Genomic DNA, 27991 nt, shown 5'->3' on the forward strand with positions numbered 1-27991 from the left:
GGGATTTCTTAACAACGGAATGTTTAGAACAGAAAAACAGTTTGGGAGCCACTTTTCTCTCGCCAGTGACGTCTGTGACCTTCGTGAGGCCGCCCTGCATTTGAACACTGCCGGGGCCAGGAAGCTCACCGCCTAGCTCACTGCCTCGGTGGGCTTGACCGCTCCAGTTGTTGTAAACTGCTTTTCGCTGCTTTTTAATGCTCCCTCTGTCTCCTGCCTCGTCGTTGCTGCTCACTGTTCGCCACTCCTCTCTCTAGATAGACAGCGAGTCTTCTCTGTTGTGTCCGCCCTCCGACATGAGAGGTAGCACCATGTCTGCCATGTCCCCTTTTCTCCAGGAGAAACACCTGGGAGCAGGTGGTTCCTGGATCCCTCCGCGCTGCGCACCCCCTGCTCCAGAACCCTCATAAACTGCACACCGTCGTTTGGGGAGAACCCGGCTCAGAGGAGGCCCTGATCCAGGTCGTGTCAGTCCGTGGGTGCAGCCAGAGAGGCTCGCAGCCGTTCTGGCAGCCTCGTCAGCCCTGTGGTTCATGCTGAACTTGGGAGTTGACGAAACCCCACAGATATTTTTCATGTGAAAAATTAACAGTTTATTTATAGGCGTCTGATTTCTCCCTCTAAATGCAGAGTATCTATAGGATTCGATCTTACTGCGCTGACTCAGTAAGTTTTCTTAACTTTCCCGTCTCCATTTAGCTCTGCGCTCAGCTTCACGTCAAGCACAAATTTAATAAGAAACAAACTTATTTTTTTTTTTTAATGTTACATTCAAAGGACAATGGCCTGTGGCAGCTAAGCCTCCTTGGACCCTGTCCCCCTTACACTCTGTCTTTGGGGTGTCAGGCCCCCGACTCCGAGGAAGCAGGGCCAGGGGAGGTGCATTTCTTTACCCCTGGCCCAGGGTGAGGCCCGGCTTTGCTTCCAGGAGGACAGTGATCATCCAGCCCCGCCTCCCTGTCCCAGAAGGTCTGAGTAATCCCGGCCCCATATCTGTTCCATCTCCTATTGCCTAATCTTGCCTGGTCTTCATTTAAAATGCCTCCCTCCCTCTCTCTCACTTGTTCCTTCACACATTTCTCCTGAGACCACGGTGCCTGTGCCAGAGGTGGCCTCACCAACACAGACTCCGGGGAGCTTTACAAATAATTCCCAAGGCAGTGCAGGGCCCTGAGCCCCTGGCTAGGGATGTCACTTGGACTGAGCCCTGGAAGGAGAGGTAAAAGTTCAGCAGACCTGTCATTGGAAGACTCACATGTCAAGCAGAAGATACAAAGAAATTTCCACCCCGTCAGCACTGGGGTGTGAGCTGAGGCTGCCAAAGAACAGGGTGGGAGGTCAGACTCCTCCCAAGGGAGGTTTAGGTTGAGCTGTACCCTGACTATATTTGTGTTTCAAAGCAATTAGTGGAGATAAATGATTAGCAAACTCAGAAGGCCCAGACACAGGGTCAAGAGACAGCCACGAAGAGGGTGGGGGCGCGGGGGGAGGTAAGCCAGAGACAGAGAGGAGTGGTAGATTCACAGGTGTGCAGAGGGACATGGGACCAGTGGGACAAAGGAGATAGCAACCGATTGGATGGAGGGGGAATAAGAGGGTGATGCCTTGAACGGCATGTACCTAGGAGGGGAATGTTCTAGAAGCAGGTTAGGTGGCGTGAGGATGAGGAGAAGAGGACGAGATTTGGGAGGGCACTGCCCCTTCGCTGTGAGGAGGTGGGTGACTGAGGAGCCAGGTCTTCTCACCCCCGCCATCGCCGGGGCTCCTCGGTCCACTCGCCCTCCTGCAGCCATAAGAGCCTGTGCCCTTTGTCTCTGCCTGCCACCTGCCCTGGGAGGCTGCTGGGCCAGGCATCCACCCAGAGACACTTCAGGAGATGTCGAGTTTCCCCCCAACTCCCCAAGCCCAGTGCGTTCACAGCTCACCAACTTTTCTGTGGCAGTTGCTGTTAGGGGATTGGGGGAGTGGCAGGTCAGAGCCGCCTGGGAAGGACCAAGGAGTTCAAAAGCCAGCCCAAGACCCGGGAAGGCACACTCAGAGCCCAGGGCCTTGTGCGGAGCCAGGCCTGGCGTCGGCCCTGACAGTGCCTCCTTCTCCATGTCACCAGCATTAATGGCCCCTCCTGTGCTCTGGGTGCTGGGTGGATGCTGGGGATATGACGACGTATAATATCAGGCCGTGTCTATTGAGCCAGGCATCTACGCTTTACATAATTTCATTTAAACCTCCTAGCAGCCCTAAGATTCTCATTTCACAGACGAGGAGACCAGCACACAGAGGTTAGTAAATTGGCTAAGGTTACACAAGAGTTGGAGCCCAAGTGCAAAGGTCGACAAGGGCCCCACACTGGAGCCACCCCAGGGCCCACTCCTCCTCCACCCTCCAGAATGTTCACTGCCTCAGTCTCCTGTCACTGGACAAGTGTTATAATCTTGAGTCAGGACATTCTTATTTTTAATTCCAAACCTTAAGCCCACCTCTTCTGGTTTAGCTCCTAGCGAAGTTACCTCCAGGGCGGTCCCTTCTGAACGTGGACAGAAATGACACCTTTCTTTCCCCAGCTCGGTGGGGCTCCTCTTGCCCCTTCGCTGTGAGGAGGTGGGTGACTGAGGAGCCAGGTCTTCTCACCCCCGCCATCGCCGGGGGTCCTCAGTCCACTCGCCCTCCTGCAGCCATAAGAGCCTGTGCCTTGTCATTCTAACCCCCCTGATCCTCTGAGGCCAAACCCTGCCTTCCTCCTAGTAAAGCTGTCTTGCCTGTCCCGTCCAGCCTGCCTGAGCCATCTTCCTGCCGATTCCTTAGCGTCTGAGATTCACTCCAGCTGCCAGCCGTAAGCACTTAGCCTCAGACAGCTGATTCTCTCTTCACCCTGAGTCTTAAGCTAAAGGCGATAACCCTGTATTTCTCTCCTGGCCCAGGACCTTGCATCTAGGAATGTCAGCTAATGATTTTGATATTAATATCTTGTTTTTGCATGACATCTGACAAAGGGTCTGTCTTCCCCACAACCCTTGAGAGGAGAATAGGTAGAAATGTTTACAGCCATTTTCCACATGAGGAAACTGAAGTTGAAAGAGGTCGTCATGCTCAGGTCATAAGACTTGTGTGTCCCAGATTTTTCTGGCTCCTAATCCAGTGCTATTTCCCCTGCACCTTGCTTTAGGTGCCCCCAGGAGTTAACGCTGAATAAATATACAAAGGAGAGGTTAGCGTGGGCTGAGAGAACTAGAGCAGTTCATTTTAGAGGGAGTTGAGCTGGGCTTTGAGAGGTGGGTGGGTTTCGCCTAAGCAAAGAGGGTATTCATTGAGAGAACCATGGCTTCTCTGAAAACCAATCGACGATCAGGAGATTCCTTGGCGAATGTAGAATGATGAAAGTAAACATTTGGGCATATTTTTTAATAACAGCAATATCAAAATATGTCATAGGCTATAAAATTCCCCCTTTACAGTGTACAATTCAGTGGTTTCTTGTATATTTACAGAGTTGTGCAGCCATTACCAATAATTCCATGAGAACATTTTCATCACCCCGCAAAGAAACTCCATACCATTGGCAATTACCCCCATTCCCACCCCCACGCCCCAGCCCCACTAATCTACTTTCTGTCTCTGTGGGTTTGCCTATTCTAGACATGTCATATAAATGGATTTATATGATACGTGGCCTTTCGTGACTGGCTTCTTCCACTTGGTATGATGTTCTCAAGGTCCGTCCATGTTGTAGCATAAAACTAACACTTTGTTTCCTCTTATGGCTGAATAACATTCCATTTTATGGATATAACACATTTTGCTCCATTCATCCATTGACACATCCATCGATGGACGTTTGGGTTATTTCCAAATTTTGGCTGTTATTCACAATATTATCCTCTTTGAACATTTGTGTAAAATTTTTGCATGGACATGTTTCTAATTCTCTTGGAATGGAACTGCAGGGTCACATGGTAACTCTGTTTAACATTTCGAGGAACTGCCAATCTGTTTTCCAAAGAGGCAGTACCATTTTACAATCCCACCAGCCAAATGTAAGGCTTCCAATTTCTCCATATCCTCGACAGCATTTGTTATTGTCCATCTTCTTTTAGACAACTTAGTGGGTGTGAAGTGGTATCTCATTGTGGTTTGGTTTGAATTTCCCTGATGAGTAATGAAGTTGAGCATTTTTTCATGTGCTTATTGGTCATTTGTATGTCTCTTTGGAGAAGGTCTATTTGAATCCTCTGCCCATTTTTTGAGTTAATTGTCTTTTTATCATTGAGTTGTAAGACTTCTCCATATATTCTGGACACAAGCCCCTGTCATGTACACGCTTTGCAAATATTTCCTCCCATTCCACAAGTTGTCTTTTCATTGTCTTGATGGTGTCCTTTGAAGCACAAAAGTTTTAAATTTTGATGAAGACCAATTTATCTAATTTTTCTTTTGTAACGTGTGCTTTTGGTTAAGAAACCATTGCCTAATCGAAGGTCATAAAGATTTATACTTATGTTTCTTCCAAGATTTTTGTGGTGTTAGCGCTTACGTTAAGTCTCTGATCCATTTGGGGTTAATTTTTGTACGTAGGGATCCAACTTCATTCTTTTACATGTAGAAATCCAGGTGTCCCAGCACTGTGTGTTAGAAAGACTTTCTTCCCTTTTTCCCCACCCCGTTTAATTATCCTGGCACCCTTGTCAGAAATCAGTTGAACATAAATGTAAGGTTTATTTCTGGGCTCTCAATTCTGTTCCACTGTTGGGCATTTTTTCTAAGAGATATTTTTCTCAAAACTGTGGTGCCTGGTGACTTGTCTTTCCCTAGAAGAGCGATGAAGAGATGGAGCGATCCCCTAAGCAGACTGCATTTCCTCGGGTGGGTCAGCCCCCACGGCTCTCTGCACAGCCTCATCCTAATTACAGCCTCCTGCAGGATTCAGAAGGCCCTCCATTATTTTGTTGGCAGCTGGGAGGTAGCTGACTGAACAAAAGACCTTGTCTCTCTCTTTCTTCTCAGAGTTATTGTAAATAACAAGTCAGATAATTTACACAAAAGAATTTAGAAAAGTCTAAAGTGCTGTCCAGATGTAAGGTGTATTCTTATTATTATCCCTCTTCCTCATGAATAAGACCTAGAGAGAGAGAGAGAGAGAAAGAGAGAGAGAAGTTATTTTTAACTTTTACTCATTGAGATTGAGGTTGCAATGTCTGTATTATTGCAAATTCCAAATGAGTGAGGTTCGGCCTTTCATGTTATTCCTGCTGGAGGCTGTGAGCTCGACACTGGGAGTGGAAATATGAATGTTGGTCATCCCTTCCATTTCCCCCCCCTTGAATGAAGGCCTGCTTTGTGCCAGACACTGTGCCAAGCTCTAGGGAAACCAGAGAAATAGGCAGACACAACCTCCACCCTTCTGGAGCTCACAGTTAACATGAAGCTGTGCACTTCAACGAGCCATTCAGTAAATGTGACCGTGAGGGAGATGCAGGGTGATGCCTCCAACCAGCCCTGGTATCAGTTTGCTCCATGTAAACCAGGGGGTTAGAGTATCTTCCAACCCTGATTTGCCTTTGCTTCTATGATTTTTCACTGAGGCAGAGGCTCAGGCCCTAACCCAGATGTTCTACAGCCACTGTCTCAATGCCACAGTTAGACCTGAGGATGGACCGGCAGAGCAGACAGCCTGCGCTACCATCCTCCCAGAGTTGGTTCTCAGGAGCTCCTCAGAGGCGAGGCCCTAGCTGAAACCTGCCTCTATCCTGCTTTCTGCAGTTTCTTTCCTGATAGTAGAGAAGGGCTTCCTGGTTACAGGCTAAGCCGCAGCCTCCTGTTCCTCTCTCTCCATCCTTTACCCACTCACCCCAGCAACCACTCTTTCAGGGCCTGAAGGGGTATCATTCTCAGAATCCTCCCCTCAAGCCTCCCTCCCAGAAGACAGCAGCTCACTTGCGCCTATGGCCCATTGTCTTCATAGCCTGGAGAACCAAGCTGTTAGGACCACTGGAGAGCTGGGTGGCCCTGAGGAGGAGAGCCCGGGCCCACTGCCTCACTCACAGCCTGGCCCCTCGTCCTGGCTAGGGCTGCTCCGATCGCGGGCATCCACTTAGCCAGCCCTGAAGTGGTGTCCGTTGGTGTGAAGGAAAGCCACAGGCCTCCAGCTTCCATCTCCCTCTTCTTTCCCCTTCACTGGCATGGCCCTGCCTCCCCCCGCTCCTAGGGCTGGGGCATCCGCCTTCCTCTTCTGCCCACCTTCCTCCCCACCTCTACCGCCATCCTCCTCTACATACCTCTCCCTGGCACCATGTCATCTGACAACTCAGCATGACCTCAGGAGTACTCAGGTCACACAGCCTCCCATGGACACTCCATATACCGAGTGACACTTGAGCCTGTGTGTCCCTCAAAGCCCGGGGCTCCATACCACATGCAGATACCCAGGAGTCCAGGTGACTCCCAAAGACCCCAAGCTGCCAAATGGGCTGGGGACTCCTAAGTAGCTGTCACGGGCTCCTTCCCTGCTCTCTCTGCCCAGCCTACACTTCTTTCACGGTCCCTTCCCACACCCTTGGGGTGTCTGCTAGGCTGTAGGGTCCTCCCACCTCTGGGGACAGACACCATGGTGCTGAGGAGTTAAGGGAGGATCCTCGGCCTCCATAACCACCTCAAAAAGGATGCCACTCTCTTGTACCACCGCCCCATGCTTGTCACTTAGAGGAATGAGACAGAGAAAAACTAACAGGGAGTGTGGAGACCTGAGGTGACTTGGAGCAAGCCACTCACCCTGAGTCTTAATTTCTTCATCTGTCAAATGAAGGGGCTATTCTCATTTCCAGGTTCATCTTTGTAGTTCTCACAGGCTGACAGTCTGTGTGGTTGCTTCTCCATGAGCAACTGACAGCTGTGTCCTAGTGGGAAGAGGGCAGGTATGTGGGCACGCCTGTGCCCCCTCCCAAAACACCCCCATCATTCTTTCGCCCTTTCCTGGTAGCCCCCCAACCCAGTCTCCAGATGGGGGGGGGGCACACAGAGGCTCCCAGCATCTTTGCAGTACCTCCCCCAGGTGCCTGCCAAAGTCTAAACTTCCCCCACCTGCAAAAGCCAACCCTCCCCCTTACCCCCCCCCCCCCGCCCGCCCCAGGCATACTGAAGAAGCCAGACGGGGTGACTGATCATTAACCCAATCCCTGCTGCGCTAGCGGCGCTGAGGACAGCTCCTCCACCTTGTCACTCAGGAGCCCCAGAGGCCAGGGGCTGTTAGGCTGGAAGGCTGAGCGTCAGAGACCGCAGGGCTCCCGGGTGCCTGCGCCGAGGCTGCGCGATGGCAAGGAGAGGGCACGGTGGGAAGGCTTGGGTGTTCCAGCAAACGGCCTGGTCGCTCAGCTTCAGAGGTGTGTGTGTGTCGGGGGTGGTGGGTCCCCTTGCTAGCTTCCCCTACCAGAGCCTGACCTAAGGCCCATCAGCCACCCCCGGGCTGCATCTCGCAGGGGGCCGCCTCGGCTCCTCCCCGGGCCCGCGCCCCTGCCCGGGCGGGCCAAGAAGCGCCGGTCTCCGCCCCGCTCCGTTAGGCCCGCGCGGCCGGGGGATTTTGAAGCCGAGGAGGAAGCGCGGCGGGGCGGGGAGGTGGGGGTGTGTCGGAAGGCGGCGGCGGCGGCCGGGTTTTATAATCCGCAGCGCGGGCGCGGCGCGGGAGACGGGACAGCACCGCGCGCCGCGCACCGCGCACCGCTCACCGCGCCATGGGGGCTGCGTCGGGCCGCCGGGGGCCGGGGCCGGGGCCGCCGCTCCTGCCGCTGCCGCTGCCGCCGCTGCCGCCGCTGCTGCTGCTGCTGCTGCTGCTGCCGCCGCCGTCGCCGCCTGCCGCCCTGGCCCTCGACCCCGCGCTGCAGCCCGGAGACTTTCCCGCCGACGAGGCTGGGGCGCAGCTCTTCGTGCAGAGCTTCAACCCGAAAGCCGAGCAGGTGCTGTACCAGAGCATGGTCGCTAGCTGGGCGCACGACACCAACATCACCGAGGAGAACGCGCGGCGCCAGGTGGGCGCGCGGGCCCGGGGCGGGGGCGGGGCCCAGGCGCCCAATCACAGGCCTGTGGCCGGTGCTGGGGGGCGGGGAGTCACCGCCGGGCGCGCGCCCCCGGCCGTGGGGCCGCGGGGACCGGGTGGGGCCGGCGGGCCGCACTGCCCCTCCACGCAGTCCCACCCTGCCCCATCGGACAGGCATTGGGTGGCCCTGGCGCGGTGCTGGGCACATGGTCCGTGCCCAGTACAGGAACCGTATGGATAAGGCTGGCTCCCCTGACACCGAATTCCCCCAGGTGGCAGCGCCCGGGGATGACTTCCGGCTGAGTCAGCGGCAGTCTTCACTGACGGGGCTCGTTCTGCTCTGGGCCCTGGTCCTCTCTGGCCTCAACCTGCCCCTCCCTCACTGATCCTGTCCCCCTCGTCACTGTCTATTCTCCCTGTCCTCCTCCTGCCTGTCTTATGGCCCCAATCTCTGCTCCACCGCTCCCCGGAGGCAGATTCTCCTAGTTCCTGCCCCTGAGGGCACAGAAGGTGGAAATAGCCCTCTAGGAAGCCCTAGTTTCCAGGAGCCCTTGGCCTTTCTCCCCTCCCTCAGCACCATGACCTGTCCCCTACATAGACTCCCTTGCCTTCCTGGTGCCCACAGGAGGAAGCCGCCCTGCTCAACCAGGAGTTTTCTGAGGCCTGGGGCCAGAAGGCCAAGGAGCTGTATGACCCAATCTGGCAGAACTTCACTGACCCAATACTGAAAAGGATCCTCAAAGGTGTGCGCATTCTAGGCCCTGCCAACCTGCCCCTGGAGAAGCGGCAGAAGGTGAGCCCCATGGAACCGAAGGGCAGAGGCAGAAGTGGTGGTGGGGCCTCCCTGGGCCCAACTGTGGTGGTGGCATTGGGGAGCCTGGCTAGGCAGGGCCCTGGGATCTGTAGGGGAAGCCAGTATGAGCATAGAATAGCTTCCTGAAGCATCAATTTTCCTTGGAGATGGGATGGGAAGTTACTTTATTATATTAAAACAAGTATTATGAAGTAGAAAGCACAATTCGAGTAAACCGTAAAAGATGAAACAGGTTTTCAGAATTTCTCCATAGGCTGGTTTGGTTTATGGGCTTCTTTAGAAATATCGAGACCTGAGAAGGCATCAAGGCCAGAGAGAGCGAAAGGGATTTGCCCTCACTGTGAGGTGGTGGCCAAGCTCTGACTTGAACCCTGACCTCTAACTCTCCACCTTGTCTCCACCTCCACAGGCTGCTCTGTTGGGAGGGCAATCAGGTATACTGGTGATCAGAAGTGCCACTGAGTGGCCTGTCCAAGCCACATGCCCTCTCTAGGCCTCTTTTGCCTTCTAGCAAGAAGAGGAGGGGTTGACCAGGTGATCCTGGGGCTGTTTGTCACTAACATGTTCTCAACTCTAACTCCCCAGTACAATTCTCTGCTAAACAACATGAACAGAATCTTTTCCACTGTCAAGGTCTGCTACCCCAACAGGAATGACACCTGCTGGTCTCTGGACCCAGGTACGGCCCCATCACTACTGGGGCACCTTAGCCCTTCCCCATCACCCCGCATCGAGGAGGATGGCTGGTGGAGAGAGTGGATAAACCCAAAGGCATTGACCTCCAGCTGGGGCTGGACTGTCAAGTGCCTCCACACCCCTGCTGTTTTTGACAGACCAACTTCCGGAATCCCTAGCTTCCACTCCTACCCTTTGTGTGTTTTGGCCTCTCCCACTACCACTAGCCTTCTTCCAGATTACCTTGTTTTTTACCTTTCATGGGTCCTCTCAGTCTCCCCAAGAGCCCTCCACAGGCCTTAGACCTCTCATGGCTTCCACTTATACCCTCCTCCTCTCTCCCACTCCCTACCCCCATTTACGAGGCAACCTTGAGGTTAGCCACCGCATTCAGAGAGCCATGAAGGGTCTGTCCGGGTTGCAGCCTCTGAATGTCCTCTTTGTGTTAATCGCCTTCCTTAGATCATCATTTACCTGGAGATAAGGGCCCTGCCTGGGTGCTTGCCTCATCCCACCCAGCTTATTGGTTGCCTTTGGCTCCGGGGGTATCACAATGTTGAGGAAGCAGGTGGGGATGGCGAGGACCAGTGTGGGACCGGGCTGATGCTGAGTTCGACGCAGAAGTCTCCTGACACTGCTCACTTGTGTCTCAGATCTCATGCATATCCTGTCTGTCTCAAGAAACTACGGCCTGCTGCTCTATGCCTGGGAGGGCTGGCACAATGCTGTGGGCATCCCTCTGAAACCCCTGTATGAGGAGTTCACTGCCCTCAGCAATGAGGCTCATAAGCAGGATGGTGAGCATGCCCCATTCCGCCCCTTGTGTGGGTGCCACCCTCCCCAGCTTGCGAGGTGCTCTCTCATCCTGTGTGTCCACTGAGCCCCAACAGACAGAGCAGCTGTTAGGATGACTCCATACACTGGCCCAAGGTCTTGCGCAGACCGTAGATGGTAGAACCAGACTTGAGCCCCGTCTGCCTTCCACCAGGTTGCTGCTTGCCCTCACATGGCCCCTCCTGCCTACCCCTCCAGGTACTCCCCCCCACCCAGCACTCATCTTTGCCTCTCATGCTCTCCAGGATCTATTTAGCTTGGAATTCAACCCCTAGTTAGAAAATTGTAGACCAGCAATCCCCAAGCCATCTTTTCCACTAGCTGGCAGATGCGCGGGCCTTGAGCCAGGAGAATGACAAAGTGGTAGCTGGGAGGCGGAGGTACCAGAGCCTTGGGCCTGAGCTGCACCCAACCCCACCCCCTGCTAGGCTTCTCGGACACAGGGGACTACTGGCGCTCCTGGTATGAATCACCCAGCTTCGTGGAGGATCTGGAGCACCTCTACCATCAGTTAGAGCCCCTCTACCTGAACCTCCATGCCTATGTTCGCCGCGCACTGCACCGCCGCTATGGGGACCGATATGTCAACCTCAGAGGACCCATCCCCGCTCACCTGCTGGGTAAGGATCTGGCCCCGCCTCCACACGTCCCAGGGATTGTCCTCATCATGTCATGTTTCAGAGCACTGCACTGTCCTCTCTTACATTCATGAGCCCATGTGGCTCACCCACACCACCAGAAAGCAGGTGATCTTTCTCATTGTCATTACCATTGCTACTTTCCAGACAGGGACCCTGACACTTAGGGCACAGAGGGTGGGGAGCTAGTAAAAGGCGGGGCTAAAAGTCACAGCCTAAGGCTTAGACTCCAGGTCCAGGGAAGAGTAATAATAATCCTAGTGTGTGATCCAAGAAGCCAGTCCTGTGGCCCTGCTTCAGGCTTGGAAAGCAGGGACCCTAGCCCCATCAGAAAGGGCCCCAGCAGCCTTGTCTGGGCTCCTGCTTGGCCTCTGCCGGCCCCCAGGCACAGAGCGCTTGAGACTGTGGGTGGGACTGATGTGGAGGTTCCTGGCCTTAGCCAGCTGAGCGGGCTTCTGCCCAGGAGTGCCCCGGCTGCAGGTGCCAGGGGCCCAGTATACTAGTCAGTGACAGGCATGGAGAACAGGCACTGGCTGGACAAGAAGCCAAGCTGTCCGGCTCCCCTCCTCCGTCCAGGGGACATGTGGGCCCAGAGCTGGGACAACATCTATGACATGGTGGTGCCTTTCCCTGACAAGCCCAATCTCGATGTGACCAGTACTATGGTGCAGAAGGTAAGCTCAGGGTGGGCCACGGTGGGGGCAACAAGAGGGAGACATGGGAGAGAGATGGGAAGGAGTCACATGAGGGAGATGGATTGGGCAGGGACCTCATTCTCTCCCTTTCTACAGCGTAGCAGCCTGGAGTGTGTGTATAAGTGGTGAGCAGGGGTCTGAGTCCTTGATGAGGTGCCAGCCCCTCCCTCCAGGTCCCCGCTGGTCGGGTGCGAGGAGTTCACTTTGCTTATCCTCTGTGGTCATTAGGGACCCCACCACTGGGAAGGGAGGGTGCAGAGAGGAGACACCCTTCGTGGGCAGGAAGCTGACCTGGGTGGGGGACCCCAAACCTGCCTCGGGGCAGCCGCAGTGAGCTGCTGGCAGCCAGCCCCTGAACTGTACCCACGCTCTACCACCAGGGCTGGAACGCTACACACATGTTTCGGGTGGCGGAGGAATTCTTCACCTCCCTGGGGCTCCTGCCCATGCCTCCTGAGTTTTGGGCAGAGTCCATGCTGGAAAAACCAAGCGACGGACGTCAGGTGGTGTGCCATGCCTCTGCCTGGGACTTCTACAACAGGAAAGACTTCAGGTCTAGACTCGGGATGAGGAGGGTTCTGGGGCTGCGGGAATCGGGCAGCCCAAGCACAGAAAAGCCAGTTCCCAAGCCCACTCTCCCCCAGCCCCAACACTGGCTGGGGGCCGGTCTATTCTAGGGCTGCCATTAGGCCAAATGCCCTCGGCAGCTTTGACGGGTAGTCAGTGTCAACTCTGTGCCTTGGAATGGAGGGGAAAGGCCTGAGTGTGGGGTGGGGCGGGGCCAAGGGTCGGTTTGTTTCCACCAGCTCCTCCAGCCCCGGGACAGTGCCCTCCCCATGCTGATTCCTGTCCCGCCCTGCCCTTCGCCCTCTCCCCATCCCAGGATCAAGCAGTGCACACGGGTCGCTATGGACCAGCTGTCCACGGTGCACCACGAGATGGGCCACGTGCAGTACTATCTGCAGTACAAGGACCAGCCTGTCTCCCTGCGCCAAGGTGCCAACCCTGGCTTCCACGAGGCCATTGGGGATGTGCTGGCGCTGTCTGTCTCCACTCCTGCACATCTGCACAAAATTGGCCTGCTGGACCATGTCGTCAATGACACGGGTATGGGGGCGTGTAGAGGACCCAGCCCAGCTCCGCCCAGACCCCACTCCACCCCACAGCAGGACCCCACTTGCCCCTGCTCCCACCTTCCCTTCTTGTTTCTGCCTCACTGCTCCAGGTCAGGCAGGTTGGGGGATCTTCCTGGAGCCTTACGGCGCATGCTGAGTCCCAACGCGATACTGCCCACGCACCCTCTTCCAAGCAGGGCCCATGGTCTCGAAGGCCAGCCTTCCCTTCTCTGCATCTGCCCAGCCTCCCCTCTCACTGGCTGCTCCCCAGGCCACCCTGTCCTAGCTGGACTTTCTTCTCTGACCTCTGTCTTCTCATCTCCCAACAGAAAGCGACATCAATTACTTGTTAAAGATGGCTCTGGAAAAAGTTGCCTTCTTGCCCTTTGGCTACTTGGTGGACCAGTGGCGTTGGGGGGTCTTTAGCGGACGTACCCCGCCTTCCCGTTACAACTTTGACTGGTGGTATCTTCGGTGAGTAAACAGGGACAGGAAGGGCCTAACCCCAGTAGCCCTCTGACGCTCCTGGGCAAGCCTCGCCGGTGCCGGGCCCCTCCTCTCCGATATTGTCTCCACTCTTGTACCCACTGGCCTCTCCTTTCCTGCATAGAATTCCTCCTCCAGGAATTCTTCCCCAGTTCACCAGGATGGAGAAGAGATGGCTGGGCGTGAATTCCTGCTTAGCAGCCTTTTCTGCAAAGGCTAAATCAACCCGTATGCAACCCTTAGATCCTAAGACATTTTAACTATCCTCTTGTAGAACTAAGTATCAGGGCATCTGTCCTCCAGTCGTCCGAAACGAAACTCACTTCGATGCCGGAGCTAAGTTTCATGTCCCACATGTGACACCGTACATCAGGTACTATTGTCCCCCCCCCCCCCCCGACTTCCCTTTCCCAGTTCTGTCATACCTGAAGCCCCCTCACTCTACTCTATGATACTGGGCCCCTCATTCCCAGGGCTTGTCCCCACATTCTTTCCTGGAATTCGAGTGGGCCCCCCTCCTGAGCCAGATTTGGTTCTCCCTTCGCCGCAGGCAGGCCCTGGTCTGGCCTCTGCCCTCCTCTGTGGGGAGCTGGCTGGTTCCTGGGCAAGGGACCCCCACCATCCCCCGCTGACTCCCGCCCCCCCGCCCCCCCGTGTGCCTGCAGGTACTTTGTGAGTTTTGTCCTGCAGTTCCAGTTCCACCAGGCCCTGTGCAAGGAGGCAGGCCACCAGGGGCCACTGCACCACTGTGACATCTACCAGTCCACCAAGGCGGGGGACAAGCTCCGGTGCGTGGGGAGGGAGGGAGGGCAAGTGGGAGGGTGAGAGGAGAGGCTGCTGATGGGGACGTCTGGAAGGCAACTGGCTGTTCCAGTGGGGACACCGCAGGGCCAGCCCGGTGGAGGGCGCCCTTCACCCCTACCTCCTCCTTTCTTTCTCTCATCAAATATTTATTGAATGGGCCCAGATCTGAGGCCCCCGGGGCAGGCTAGCATGGGGCAAGACAAACGTGCCCTGCCTCCTAGGTCCCGGAGGCTCAGTGCCACTGTTCTTACCGTCCAGTGTGTGGCAGAAGTGGCCAGACGTGAGGCAGGTAGGCCGATTGCAGACACCAGCCTGAGTCCCGTTCACGGTGCCTGCCTTCCCTGACAGGAAAGTGCTACGGGCAGGCTCCTCACAGCCTTGGCAGGACGTCCTAAAGGATATGATCGGCTCAGAGACCCTGGACGCTCAGCCACTACTCAACTACTTCCAGCCAGTCAGCCAGTGGCTACAGGAGCAGAATCAGAAGAACAAAGAGGTCCTGGGCTGGCCGGAATATCAGTGGCAGCCACCAATGCCCGACGATTACCCAGAGGACATTGGTAAACTTCCAAGTGAGGGTGGGGCAGTGCACTGAGGCAAGTTCTCCACTCTGAGCTCTGGACCCAGGCCCCGTTCCAGGTCCCCCTCAGCTCCCCTCAGCTGGGCCCTGGAGCCCAGCTCTGGAGGTCCAGGCAGCCACTTAGCTCGGAAGCAGGGCTCTGGGGTAGGGATGGGCCTATATTTTCCCCAGCTTCCTAAAGAGGGTGTGCCCAGATCTGAGGCCCCCTGGGGCCAGCTGACCGGGCCACACTGCTCTATGAGGTCACACTGCAAGCTCAGCTCTTATTGGCAGGGGGGTGGTGGCTGCAGGGCTCTGCAATCCTGCGGCCATGGGCCAAGGTTGGGCTGCCCCAGGACTGCCCAGCCTCCTCTTCCTCCTGCTCTGCTTTGGGTACCCCCTGCTGGTCCCCAGCCAGGAGGTCACCAGCCAGGTGACAATCGACCAGGGAACAACCAGCCAGGCAACAACCAGCCAGGCAACAACTGGAAGCCAGACAACAACTCACCAGGCAACAACCAGCAGCCAGACAACCCAGAGCCCAAGTGGGACCAGCGGAGGGATGGGGCGGGCTGTGCGAGGGGGGCGGCAGGGGGGCGTGGCGGCTCCTCTGCCCATCTGCAGGAGAGGGCAAGGGGAGGCCTGTCTGTTTCCGTCCACTCTGTCCCACAGCCCTGGTGACTGATGAGGCTGAGGCCAGCAAGTTTGTGGAGGAATATGACCAGATATCCCAGGTGGTATGGAACGAGTACGCGGAGGCCAACTGGAACTACAACATCAACATCACCTCAGAGGCCAGCAAGACCCTGGTAGGGGCCCTCTTCACACCCACGCCCACGCCCACACCCGCGCACCCGCACAGCACGCTCACGGGCCCCTCCGCCCAGGGCCCGACCCTCCAGACCCCAAGGCAGGGCAGGGCGCCCCCTCCCTCCCTCCCGTGTCACCTCACGGTGAAGAGGCTATCGGAACTTGTGAAGACTCCAAATGGAATATTTAGAACAATGCTCACTTGCAGATTTGGGCAAGCGTATACGCAATGCCCGAACAGTTGTTTTTCATTAACGATCTGTTGTTAGTAAAAGAGTGGTCTGTACACAAACAAGTGACGCCAAAGTCAGCTTTTGAAGAGCGTGGAACCACGTGTACCATCATACCCTTCCCTCCAAACCCACCCCCCACCCCTGCGTGGCGAGCACAGATAACAGCTGGGCAAGCGGCGGGGAACCAACGTCCCTTGAAGACCACCGGATGCTGACCTCTGGGTGTTTTATATCTGTTGCTTCATGCATTCTCCAACAGCCTTGCAAAACCTACGATCTTATTCCCACTTTACAGATGGGACCCCGAGGCTCAGGGAGACCAGGATGCTAATACCAAGCTGCCTCCATCCTGACAGCCTTTAAGATACAGGGTGGGAGGACCTCTTCTCTACCCCTGCCGAGGCGTGTCTGTGGGCATCTGTTGAGAGACACAGACTGCATCCAGGACATTATACACAGTCCAGGTCAAAGAGGGTCTTTACAGACAATGACAACAACTTGACAAAACTGCCTTCCTCACTGCCACTCCCAGTCCCTCTGGCTCCCTGCATGGCACTTCCTCCTCCGGGGTCTCTCCAAAGCTTCTGGGCCTCACAACACGGTTCCCCCTGTGCCTTCAGCTGCAGAAGAACATACAGATGGCAAACCACACCTTAAAGTACGGCACCCGGGCCAGGCGGTTTGACGTGACCTATTTCCAGAACACCACCATGAAGCGGATAATACACAAGATTCAAGACCTAGAGCGCGCAGCACTGCCTGTCAAGGAGCTGGAGGAGGTGTGTGGCTGGAGGGAGCAGGAGGTGGGAGGTCCAAGGTCAAGGCCAGGTCCTAGCTTGAGGGAGCGAGCCCAGTGCGGAGATGGGGCATGCTGCCGCTGCTTCCTTGATTTATCAAGCTGTGACACTTGCCGTATCAACTTGCGCCTACAGCATTACTAGGAAGGCAGCACCTTTGGGAACACGCTCTCCCAGCTCCAGAGCTTCCCCATACTGTGATGGTGCCCGGGGGAAGCAGGCAGCAAGGGGGTGCAGCTCACGGTCTCTCTTCTTCTTCTCACAGTACAACCAAATCCTGCTGGACATGGAAACCACTTACAGTGTGGCCTCTGTGTGCCACTCCAATGGCACTTGTCTGCAGCTAGAGCCTGGTGAGCACACATGGAAGGAGAAGGAGGGGCTGGGGGTGGCTCGCACAGTGTTGGGGGTGCTGACCTATGAAAGGGGCTCAGGCACTCCTCACTTGTGGTGGCAGCATGCCCAGGAAACTCACCTCCCCGTTTTCCACTGGTGGGGCTTCTCTGTCACCACTTAGACCCAGCACCCACTTCCTCTTCACCCTCATCCACTGCCCGCCCTCAGATCTGCCCATCTGCACCCTCTGGGACCCCTCCAGTCTCTCCCATGCCCTTTTCCTCCCCACGCTGTTCTCTTCAGAGCAGCCCATACCTGACATTTGTCTTTCGAGGCACCTCCCCTCCGCGCTCATTTCTTGATCCTATCCAAGGCTTCCCTACCTTCTCGGGCCCTTCTCTCGCCACCACCCACCCCCAGAAACTGAAGCCACAACCTGTCGAAACCACTTCCAGGGGCCACGCTGTTCCCACTTCACTCCCTCTACCGCCACCTCCTGCTGGAAAGAGCGGACCAGCTGTTCCTCGTCCCCTTTCTCTTACCCCCCTGGCTGGTCCCTCTTACCTTCTCCCCTTTGAAAGAGCTCACCCTGGGCACCCAAGTACCTGCACACAGAGCCACTCCCCGCTCCCTCCCGACCCAGCCTTCCCGGGGCTGGGGAGCCAGAGGCATGAGCATGCTTCCTGAGGCATCTCCACCCAGAAACAACAACCTCTTCCTGGCCCTCTGCCCGACTCCCACATTAGAGCAATAACAAATAGAAAGGGAAACAGAAAATAAACAGGAGGGAGAAACAGCTTTCCCGGGACAGGGCTTTGGCCTATGGGTTGTGTGTGTGAGTATGCACGCAAAGCGTTGGGGGGGGGGGGGGGCGGGGCGGTGCCCGCGTGCATGTGCACATGTGTGCGTGTATGTGCGTATGTGTCTGCGTGTGTTTATGGAAAAGAGCATTGAAGGGTGTGAAGCCCTCAGCCCCTCCCACCCCACCAATTATGAATGGCGTCCATGCAGGGTGGCACCCTGGGCCCAGCACCCTGTAGAAAGGACACACCACCCTTTCTCCTGTTTCACTAGACTTGCCACCTGTACAGCTTTATTCCAGCTCTGAACTCTGTGACTGAGTTCACCTTGGAAGGAGGAGGGAGGTGGGCCACGGGCTGGGGGCTCAAGCCATTCAACCCCCACCCTCCCCAGATCTGACGAACCTGATGGCCACATCCCGGAAATATGAAGAACTGTCATGGGCATGGAAGGGCTGGCGAGATGAGGTGGGACGATCCATCCTCCCTTTTTTCCCAAAATATGTGGAACTCTCCAACAAGGCTGCCCGGCTCAATGGTGAGTCCCTCCCATCAATATGACTGGCTCTCTGGTCCCAGCCCCGCTGGGGCCCTTAGAAAGGTCCTCAGAGCCCCTAAACCTGGTGAAAAGGAGGTCACCGGAGAAGGTGGTGGGTTTGGGGGGATGCTCAGGGAATGCCCAGGTGTTCGGAGAGCTCGGCTGTGTCCCCTCTGCAGGCTACACAGACGCAGGGGACTCGTGGAGATCTGTGTATGAGATGCCAACCCTCGAGCAAGACTTGGAGCAGCTCTTCCAGGAGCTGCGGCCGCTCTACCTGAACCTGCACGCCTACGTGCGCCGGGCCCTGCACCGCCACTACGGGGCCCAGCGCATCAACCTGGAGGGCCCCATTCCCGCTCACCTGCTGGGTGAGGGCAGGTGCTGGCACATGTCAGCATGAGGGAGGGTGAGGCGAGGCGAGAGCAACGGGCAGGAGCGGAAGGGTCTGCCGAGGGCTCTTTGGGCTGGGGGAGTGAAAAGACTTGAGCCTGGAAGGAATGTCGCAGAGGCTGGAGCGAGGTGGGGTGGGCCTGGGTGTGGGCGGAAGAGCCCCGGCTTGCTGCAGATCCACGCGGTGCAAGTCACCGTGGATGGGGCAGTCGGGGCACTCACGATCTTGTCCCAGGGAGACCACGTCACCCATCATAGCTCAGGACGGCATGATGTGGAGGGCGAGGAAGGGGCTGTGAGTGGGAACTGAGGCCTCTGCGAGGGGAGGCGTGCGAGTGACGCCTTGATAGACGAGAGGTTCTGCCAGATGGAAAAAGCAGTGACAGGGCAGACACGCCTTTCAGGCCCGGGGAACCAGAAGAACAGAACCCTGAGGGGGTGGACGCGCGTCAACTTTCCATCCCTCTTAGAGATCGTAAATTCAAATGCCTTGAACATGTGATGTATATAGTGAAAGACAATAAGGGATGGTAGGGTAGAGGCTACCAGGTTCCTGTCCCTGTTGGGCCACTGCGAACACGTTCCTGGGGGACTCGTTACTATAAGCAGAGAGGCTAGACAGGGCCACAGATCATTTACAAACCAAGAGAGAGATCCCAGAAGCTGGCCTGGCTTTGGGTCTAGTTCCCATTCAACCTGGAGGGTCTTTGCAGCCCAAGATATCAGCTGTCCTTGATCCCTGTCTGGTGAGACCAAAGAACATCAGAGTGGACATCATCTCGATGACTGAAAAACACAGACCCTGGCGGGGGAAGCGATGTGCCCAGGTGGCCTGCGCAGCTGAGGCAGAGTCTGGGCTTAGAACTCAGTCCCTGGGATTTGAGTGGCCAGGCACTGGTTGGAGCTGCTTGCGGGCCTGCCCGCATGCGCGCGCGCTCTCTGTCTCTCTCTGTCTCTCTCTGTCTGTCTCTCTGTCTCTCTCCTTCTCTCCCCCCACTTCCCTCCCTTCCTTCCTCCCTCTCACTCACTCTCACTGCTTTGTACTTTGGACCCCACTGGATGTCAGCTCAAGCTCAATCTCCTTCAGCTGTGAAAGACTCTCTATTTCGAATCTAATTTTCTGGACCTTTCCACTCATTCTTAATATCTTCTTTTTCTCCATTCCTTGGAAACTGACCTCTTCTCATGCTCTAAATGCAAAGGCATCAACCTCTCCTGGGTGGTTCTTGCCAGGTGACTGCATAAACCAACCTCAGGCGATATTGGCTGGTCAGGCGTACAGCCTGACTGCCCGCCCCTTTAAACCCCAGCCCCCTCACTTAGGAGCCATGGGCCCCCGGGGGTTACTTGACTCTCAGTAGGTGGTGGCCATGTATGCAAAAATGCTCCAGGAACCCAGAACGTCTACATTTGTACATAGCTGTAGTCGCACGGTCGTCATTGCTCAGGGACAGTGAGGACCACCTTGACTCCCTGATGGCCAGCAAGGGACTCACCTGTGAACCAGGAAAGTAATGACCTTGTGGGCTGGTTATGCAAACTGAAGATGATGTATGTCAAATGCCCAGCAAAGTTTGCAGAGAGTAGGAGCTCAGGAGACACCGTGATGACCCTCAGGGCTGGGGTCTGCTCGCCCTGCCCTGCATGGTGATGCTGAGCCTAAGGATAACACCTATCTCTCCTCTCTCCGCCATCTCTTACCCTACCCGTCTCCAGGGAACATGTGGGCGCAGACCTGGTCCAACATCTATGACATAGTGGTACCCTTCCCTTCAGCCCCCAAGATGGATGCCACGGAGGCCATGATAAAGCAGGTCCGCTCCTGCTCCTTCCTTGTACTCCTGCTCCTCCAGAGGCCCCAGGACACAGGGCAAGGGAGGCGCCTGCCGGGGTGGGAGAGGGCCCTCTGATCCAGGAGTTCCTCCCAACTGGGCTCTTTTCCAGTCCCCTCCCCCCTGCAACACACAGTCTGTCCCCACAGTCCCCAGTTTTGTCAAAGCTCCTTCCGTTTGCAGGGCTGGACACCCAAAAAGATGTTTGAGGAAGCGAACAATTTCTTCACCTCCCTGGGGCTGCTGTCTGTGCCTCCCGAGTTCTGGAACAAGTCGATGCTGGAGAAGCCGACTGATGGGCGGGAAGTGGTGTGCCATGCCTCTGCCTGGGACTTCTACAATGGCAAGGACTTCAGGTATGTCCAGGCCGCAGCCAGGGGACCTTATTCTGAGCCCAGTGGGCAAGGCGGTGAGCCAAGTAAAGCCTCCACTTCTGTCCCCTCTCAGCCAGAGCGAACAGAAATGGGTGCAGGGACCAGAGCTTTGGATGGAGGGTCAAGAGCATGGGGCCTGGTCCCAGGCTGGCCATGAGCTTCCGGCAGGCAAACCCCATCCACCAGGCAAGGGTCTTCCCAAGTGCCGACCTAGCCTGGTCAGTTGTTGGCACCTAAGCTTCCAGTCTTGGGTGTAAGCTGCCCAGGCTTCCCTCACCCCGGGGTGGCCCCTGAATACAGCCTCCCCCTGGGTGCATGTGCCTTGACACAGGGAGGCACATGAGGACAGGGGGTGCTTCATACAGATATGTCCTTACCACTGATGGAAACTCAGAAGCTATCTTCATCAGGGGATAGTGTCCCAGTTACCTATTGCTACATAACAAACCACCAGCACTTAGAGGTATAAAACAACCATTTGATTATTCTCATGATGTTATGAGTCAGGCAAAACACAGTGGAAATGGCTTGTCCCTACTCTGCAGTGTTGGAGACCTCAGCTGGGGGGTAGCTCTGATGCCTAGAGATGGCTGGGTAGCTCAGCGGGGCCGTCTGTCTGGGGCCGTGGTTCTGGCTATTGGTTTGGTTCCTCAATTTGTCTCCATGTGGCACATTCTGGGGCTGGAATGTTCAAGTTGGCTTCTTTACTTATATGTTGGTTCCCTGGGCCGGGATGGCAGGACAGCTGGGGATTAGTGGGACATCTCTCTTTTCCCAGCTAGCTTGGGCTTCCTCACAGTATAGAAATCGGGCAGTCCCATTTCTTACCTGGCAGCTGGCGTCCCCCAGAATGAAAGCAGAAACAGCCAGGTCTCTTAAAGGCTAAGTCCACGATGAGCAGAGTCACTTCTGCCAGATTTTATTGACTAAAGCACATCACAAGGCCAACCCACATTTGAGAGAAGGGAAAGAAGACCCCCACCTCTTGGGAGAGGGGCAAAGATGATCTGTGACAGTGAACGAAGTGTCTCTTATGAGATCTGTGACACGGAGAGCCTGGAACAAACCAGATGGGTCACTGGGTCACCTGGCCTTGGGCCCTTCCTTCAAAATCATGAGGACTACAGCTGGGCAGAGCCAGACTCGAGTGGGGCAGCACATTTTTGTATGGGAGTCATAGGGGAAGGTGGACAGACACGCAGCCTCACTGTAACCAGGACACAGAGCACCTCTTCCTCTCCTGATGGAGTGGCAAAAAAATGGGGTCGACTGGACTGAAGGGCTCTGCTTCGATCCTAGGGTGAATTTCATTGGCTCACAAAAGAGAATGAGGAAGGATGAAGAGGGAAGTGGAAACTCTGGATTGGATGGCTCTGCCAATGTCATTTCAGTCCTGGCCACAAGAAATCATGGGTGACTGTGCTTGCTGCCATTGGCCGTGTGGGAGGCAGAGCAGCTCCAATACTGTTGTTTCCTTCAGGAAGCCTAAGTCTTGGGAGAGCCAAATCACGTGCATGAGAAACCATAGGGCTTCTAGAAAGTCCTGCACTGGCCATAACCAAGTGTCCCAATGCCTCTAGAGCAAGTACTGTGCATAGTTAGAAAGCAACTCGGCCATGTGGGCTGGAGCTATTCAGGGAAGTTGGAGGCAGAGGAATGGCCAGAATAACTATACTTTAGGGGCTTCCAATCCCGATTCCCTCTTTCTCAGGCTTAGTTCATAACTCCTTTTCATTTTTTTTTTGTTTTTTTCCCCCATAATGCTGTGTTCCTGCTGATAGCAGTGATGGGGGTCTGCTCCGTATGCAGTAAGGACAGCAGATCCATTTGCCCCAGGGTTCTTCACTGTCCCCTTCCACACCCTCTCCCTGTTCCCAGGATCAAGCAGTGTACCACTGTGAACATGGAGGACCTGGTGGTGGCCCACCATGAAATGGGCCACATACAGTATTTCATGCAGTACAAAGACTTGCCTGTGACCTTCCGGGAGGGCGCCAACCCTGGCTTTCACGAGGCCATCGGAGATGTGCTGGCCCTCTCAGTGTCTACCCCCAAGCACCTGCACAGCATCAACCTGCTGAGCAGTGATGGTGACAGCTACGGTGAGAGAGGAATGGGAGATCCTGGCGGGCAGCGACTTAGGAGGTTGGGGAGGGGACTTAAAGACACATAGGCAGAGGTTGGGACAGAGTAATGGGGAATAAGAGGGCCACCAGCAGGGAGCTGGGAGGATGAAACCCACAGACCACCCCAAGAGGCAGGTCACAGGACCCAAAGAGGTACAGCCCACTCCTCCCCTGTCCGCCCATCACAAACGCATCACGGCTGAGTTGCTAGGATGCGGCCGGAGGAAGGTGTAGATCTGACAGTGGGCTCCCTTCCCTTGGCAGAGCAAGACATCAACTTTCTGATGAAGATAGCGCTCGACAAGGTCGCCTTTGTCCCCTTCAGCTACCTCATCGACCAGTGGCGCTGGAGGGTGTTTGACGGAAGCATCACCAAGGACAACTACAACCAGGAGTGGTGGAGCCTCAGGTCCTAGAACATTCCTGAAGGGGGTGTGTGTGTGGGGGGGGGGGAGTCTCCATGGGTGTCTGTGCATGCCCATGTGTGTGCATGTGCACACTGTAAATGTGTCTGAGTATATGACATCTAAGTGTGTATGTGTGTGTGTGCATGTGCACATGAGTCTTTCTGTGTGTAAATGGTAGGGTAAGTAGGGGGTGATTGCGCACAGAGGTGTAGCATGCCAGAGTCTGAGTGCCCAGTGTAGCCACAGGTGCAGGGACTGTTTTTAAAGTCAAACATGCCAACCCTCCCTGGCCTGATTCTCTCCAAACCCTCCCTCCAACGCATCTTCCCTTTCGACAGGCTGAAATACCAGGGCCTCTGCCCCCCGGTGGCCAGGTCTCAAGGCGACTTTGACCCAGGCGCCAAGTTCCACATTCCTTCAAGTGTGCCTTATATCAGGTAACAAGAGTAAGGGGCGAGGCCCACTCAGTGCTTAAACTGCTGTCACCGCTGCGTCAGGTCACGGTGACCTGAAGGGGCCTGGCCGCATGGCACATTGTACCTGAGCCACTCGCCTGTGACCACGGCTGACCACAGTTTCACTCTTTTGGTACGACAAGAGCCTCTCCCCTCTGGACTGTTGAAAACAGAAACTCTACTATAATTGGCTAATGGTTATGAGACCGTGGCTGAGTAATGAACATCATCAACCATGACCCATGGCTAAATGGCAGCTTGAGCACGGTTGTTCTGTTCTGTTGTTGTTGATTTTTTCTTGACAGAATTGTGATTCTGTCAAGATATAATTTGAGTTGTACCTAGAAGACCTTCTATGCAATATAATTTGAGTTGTACCTAGAAGACCTTCTATGCACTAAAATTAGGATTAGAGACCCAATTAGATTGGGAGGTTGTGCTGAGAGGGCATAGGGTCATGGGCTTGGGGACAGACGGAGCTGGGTTCAAATCTTGTTTCCACGCCTTCGCTTCTCCTTGAGCAGATCCCTCAGTGTCTGCGAACACCAGTTTCCTCGTCTGTGAAATCCCATAATCCTCAGAATAGTTGCAAAAGTTAACTTCTTAACGTACTAACATGTAGCAGGCCTGGGAAATGGCGGCCATAACACATCATTATTAAATTACTCTCTGAAATGGCATGTGTCCACGCACCAGCACCATGCGTCATGCAGCCACAGCATGAAGGTGTCCAGGACAGCCCTTCTCCTTCCGTGTGCTGCAGGCTGGGATGGGCGATTGTAGGATCTGGAGTTCTCCCAGGAAGTAGGCATCTGGGGAGGCCTCAGCGTGGGGTTCCAGGTGCCCCTGGGCTGCAGATGGCCCAGGCCACCTGTGAGGCAAAGCACAGAGGGCAATGAGGGCTTGACCCCCTCTGGCCCTCACCTCCTATGGTTCCTGGAAGCCCAGTGAGGGAGGGCCCACCATACCCACCTTCTTACCCCAGTACCTGGCATGATGTCAGCACATAATCAAGACGTGATAAATAAGCGTGGAGAGAATGAATTGTGTCCCCCAGGGTCCAGAAAGGGAAAGAAAGCCTGCTCGGCAGCAGTGGGCAAGGGACCAAGGAAACTCAAGGGCGCCTTGGAACAGGTCCGACCTTGACAGTGTGCCAGCACGACCTGTAGGGAGGGCCTTCACTGGCCTTCTTGACTGGTTTCTGGGCTTCTAAGCCAGCACTCAGTATCACACAGAAGCTGCCCACGTGATGATTAGCTTTTGACCTTAGCGTAGACAATTCCCTAGGCAGGAGTGGGCAAAGAAGACTCATTGCCAATTCTGATCAGGAGCTTTGGCAAAGTACTTTTAAGAAACACCAGGAAAGTCAGTGGCACGTGGCTTGTGCCCAGCATTCAAAGTGGGAGGCCTGTGCTGCTTGTTCGGGACAGTCAAAACCTCTGCCAACTGAGAGGTTGCTCTGGCCTTGACCAGCATATTTCTACCAGGCAATCCCTGCTGCTGTGGGATCAAGGAGGTGATTCAGGCAGGCTTCCCTGCCCAGACCCTTTGCCAGATAGATGTGACTCTTTGGGACGCTTGGCCTCTACTTGCATATACCCCAGGGATGGAGACCTCACTATCTTTAAAGCTTCCTACCAAACCTTTGCAGGGCTCTGCCCTGACCTTATTCCCCGAGTGACCCCCAAGCTCCTCAGCACAGGCCCTCCTGAAATGTGAAGGGAGCCTCTCTCTCAGGTGGGAGGCGTGGAAGGGGACCTCGATGGCTCTGAAGGCCAGGGTGGGCTCACTCTGACATCCTGGCTGCAGTGGGAGGCGGGGGAGCGGGGGACGCCCAGGCTCGATGGCACAGGCCCCTCGCCACCCAGCCCCACCCAGTTCCTCGCTCCCCTCCAGGTACTTTGTCGGCTTCATCATCCAGTTTCAGTTCCACGAGGCGCTGTGTCAGGCAGCTGGCCACAAGGGCCCCCTGCACAAGTGTGACATCTACCAGTCCAAGGAAGCAGGGAAGCGCCTGGCGTGAGTCCTTCCTGGCCTTCTTTCGACTGTTTTTCACCCTCTGACTCCTCAGCCTTGAGGGGCCCTGTGGGGGCTCTTCTGCAAATACTGCCTTTTGGGGGCTCAGGCTGGGAACTCCCAGGTGGAGCCTGTGCCATCTGTGGATGTGCCCTCTCCAGGAGGGAACCGGAGCCATCTGGGCCCGGACCATCCTCCAGCTCCCACCCCACCCCAGACTTGCCCAGGCCCTTCCAAACCCAAAGGGACATTGAGGCTGGCAGGGGAGGTTTGGAGGATGAGTATTAGGCTGAGGCAAGAGGGGCAGTGAGTCCCCCGACCTGTCCTTTGACTCAGTTTCCCTTCTCTGGTGCTTCCCCCAGGGACGCCATGAAGCTGGGCTTCAGTAAGCCCTGGCCGGAAGCCATGAAGCTGATTACGGGCCAGCCCAACATGACTGCCTCAGCCATGATGAACTACTTCAAGCCACTGCTGGACTGGCTCCTCACGGAGAACGGGCGGCACGGGGAGAAGCTGGGCTGGCCTCAGTACAACTGGACACCAGACTCCGGTACCACCACCACCCCCACCTCAGCCCCGGGCCGGCCCCCCGAGCTCACTCAGGACCGGGCCCCCTCCCCAGCTCAGGCAGGTTCAAGTCTGACCTCAGAGCAAGGATAGGGAAGCCAGCCTCAGTGAGCCCCGCCCCGCCTGCTGCCCCGCCCACCGCCCTGCTCTCCTTGCTTCCCCTGCCCAGCTCGCTCGGAAAGCCCCTTCCCGGGCAACGGCCGCGTCAACTTCCTGGGCCTGAACCTGGAGGAGCAGCAGGCCCGCGTGGGCCAGTGGGTGCTGCTCTTCCTGGGCGTCTCCCTGCTGGTGGCCACCTTGGGCCTCACCCAGCGGCTCTTCAGCATCCGCCACCACAACCTGCGCCGGCCCCACCGCGGGCCCCAATTCGGCTCTGAGGTGGAACTGAGACACTCCTGAGATGACCAGGCCATGTGGGCCAGCCGGGGAGCATCTGCCACCGAGAGACCCGGATGGGGACACGGGGTGGGCTGAGGACCCTCCACTCCTCTCACAGCTCACCCCAGTCCGCCCTCCTCCTCCTCCTGCCCGGTCCCTCCTCTCCACTTCACCTCCCTTCACCTCCGGTCCTGCGCTAAGATTCCGTCCTCCAGATCCCGAACCGCGTTGACCCCTGTTCTCCAGTCTCCAGGCACCAGGCCACCTAACAAGGAACCCCCAACCCCAACCCCAGTCTCTCTGTGAATACAATTAAAGGTCCTGCCCTCCCATCTGAGTCTGTGTCCCTCGCGGGAAGCCAGGGACAAGGTCAGGGATGCTCTCCCGCTTCCTGGCAGCCGAGCAGGTCACTTCAATGGGCGTCTTCATACCCCTCCAAGAAGAGCCTGGGAAAATGACCCCACGCTCTGGCTCTGGCACCACCCAGCAGCGCCCACGCCTGTCTTCCCTCCCGCAAGGCAATCGGCCAGTGTCCTTGCCTTGGCAGTCAGTCCCTGCCCAGCCCAGGCACCAACCCAGGAGGATTCTGGGAAGCAGACATCCTGAGCTTCTGGCCTCACATTCCCATTGCTTCGGGAGTCCTACCCCAGCTGTTTCCATAAATAGCCGGGTCTCCCAGATGGAAGGCTCCCCTGCGGGAGAGTGCCTTGCCTGTGCCTGACTCATTGAAGGTACAGAACTGGCCCTGCGGTCCCCTCAGCCTCCTGCCTACATCAGCTCCGTGTCCACTTGCATAAGTGGACAGATTCACTTGAGTGTTGCCCTTGGGGCCCAGGTCCAGGTCCCTTCTCCCCAGCTGGAGAGGGGCCCTAAATGCTGGAGCATGGCAGTGGCTGGCGCCCATGCAGGAACTGCTGCCAGAGGCCACCCCTGCCTGTCCCCCAGGGCATGCCCTCACCCTGAGCCTCCCCTCAGAAGGCCAATACGGGTTTGAGGGAGTATCATTTTGAGGGACATTTTTATATCTTTTATCGACATGTTTATCATAGAAAATTTGTAAAATACAGAGAATAATAAAATAAAAGCCCTTTATATCGATATCATGAGATAAACACTGTTGACATGTTGGTGTATACCTTTCCCGCCCTTTTTCTCAACACATTTTATTTTAAACGGAATCGCACTGTACTTATAGTTGTGTAGCCTTTTTCCAGGGAACATGACTAGATGTGTTTTTCAGATATTTAAAGGCCAAACCCAGAACCTAACCAAATGAAAGTTGGTCAGTT

The 27991-nt window shown here is 55.9% G+C and overlaps 1 protein-coding gene and 1 long non-coding RNA gene across 4 annotated transcripts; one reads left to right on the plus strand and one right to left on the minus strand.

The window, feature by feature from the left end:
- Window positions 1-3716: 3716 nt before the first annotated feature.
- Window positions 3717-7688, minus strand: LOC118603870. The gene is made up of 3 exons (XR_004951403.1): window positions 7203-7688; window positions 6763-6887; window positions 3717-5113 (listed from the first exon to the last, which is right to left on the minus strand). It is a non-coding gene; the product is annotated as an uncharacterized LOC118603870 (long non-coding RNA).
- A 21-nt stretch (window positions 7689-7709) lies between these two features.
- ACE (angiotensin I converting enzyme) lies at window positions 7710-27803 on the plus strand. Of its 3 annotated transcripts, XM_016128346.2 has the most exons (25): window positions 7710-8012; window positions 8646-8813; window positions 9420-9513; window positions 10163-10306; window positions 10772-10963; window positions 11558-11655; window positions 12057-12229; window positions 12560-12783; window positions 13121-13265; window positions 13552-13650; window positions 13943-14065; window positions 14430-14641; window positions 15313-15449; window positions 16304-16462; window positions 16746-16833; window positions 18011-18154; window positions 18334-18525; window positions 20264-20361; window positions 20563-20735; window positions 22632-22855; window positions 23144-23288; window positions 23625-23723; window positions 25638-25760; window positions 26120-26307; window positions 26494-26880. In XM_016128346.2, the coding sequence occupies exons 1-25, from the start codon at window positions 7719-7721 to the stop codon at window positions 26721-26723; spliced, it is 3966 nt and encodes a 1321-aa protein (XP_015983832.2). In that variant the 5' UTR covers window positions 7710-7718; the 3' UTR covers window positions 26724-26880. The 3 variants fall into 3 exon arrangements, with proteins under 3 accessions (XP_015983832.2, XP_036078793.1, XP_015983840.1); XM_036222900.1 differs by lacking the exons at window positions 7710-8012; window positions 9420-9513; window positions 10163-10306 and having other exon boundaries at window positions 8745-8813; XM_016128354.2 differs by lacking the exons at window positions 7710-8012; window positions 8646-8813; window positions 9420-9513; ... (7 more) ...; window positions 13943-14065; window positions 14430-14641 and adding an exon at window positions 14648-15185 and having other exon boundaries at window positions 26494-27803.
- The last annotated feature ends 188 nt before the right edge of the window (window positions 27804-27991 follow it).

This window comes from Rousettus aegyptiacus, unplaced genomic scaffold (genome assembly GCF_014176215.1).
Source record: "Rousettus aegyptiacus isolate mRouAeg1 unplaced genomic scaffold, mRouAeg1.p scaffold_m13_p_6, whole genome shotgun sequence".
NCBI classification, from domain to species: Eukaryota; Metazoa; Chordata; class Mammalia; order Chiroptera; family Pteropodidae; genus Rousettus; species Rousettus aegyptiacus.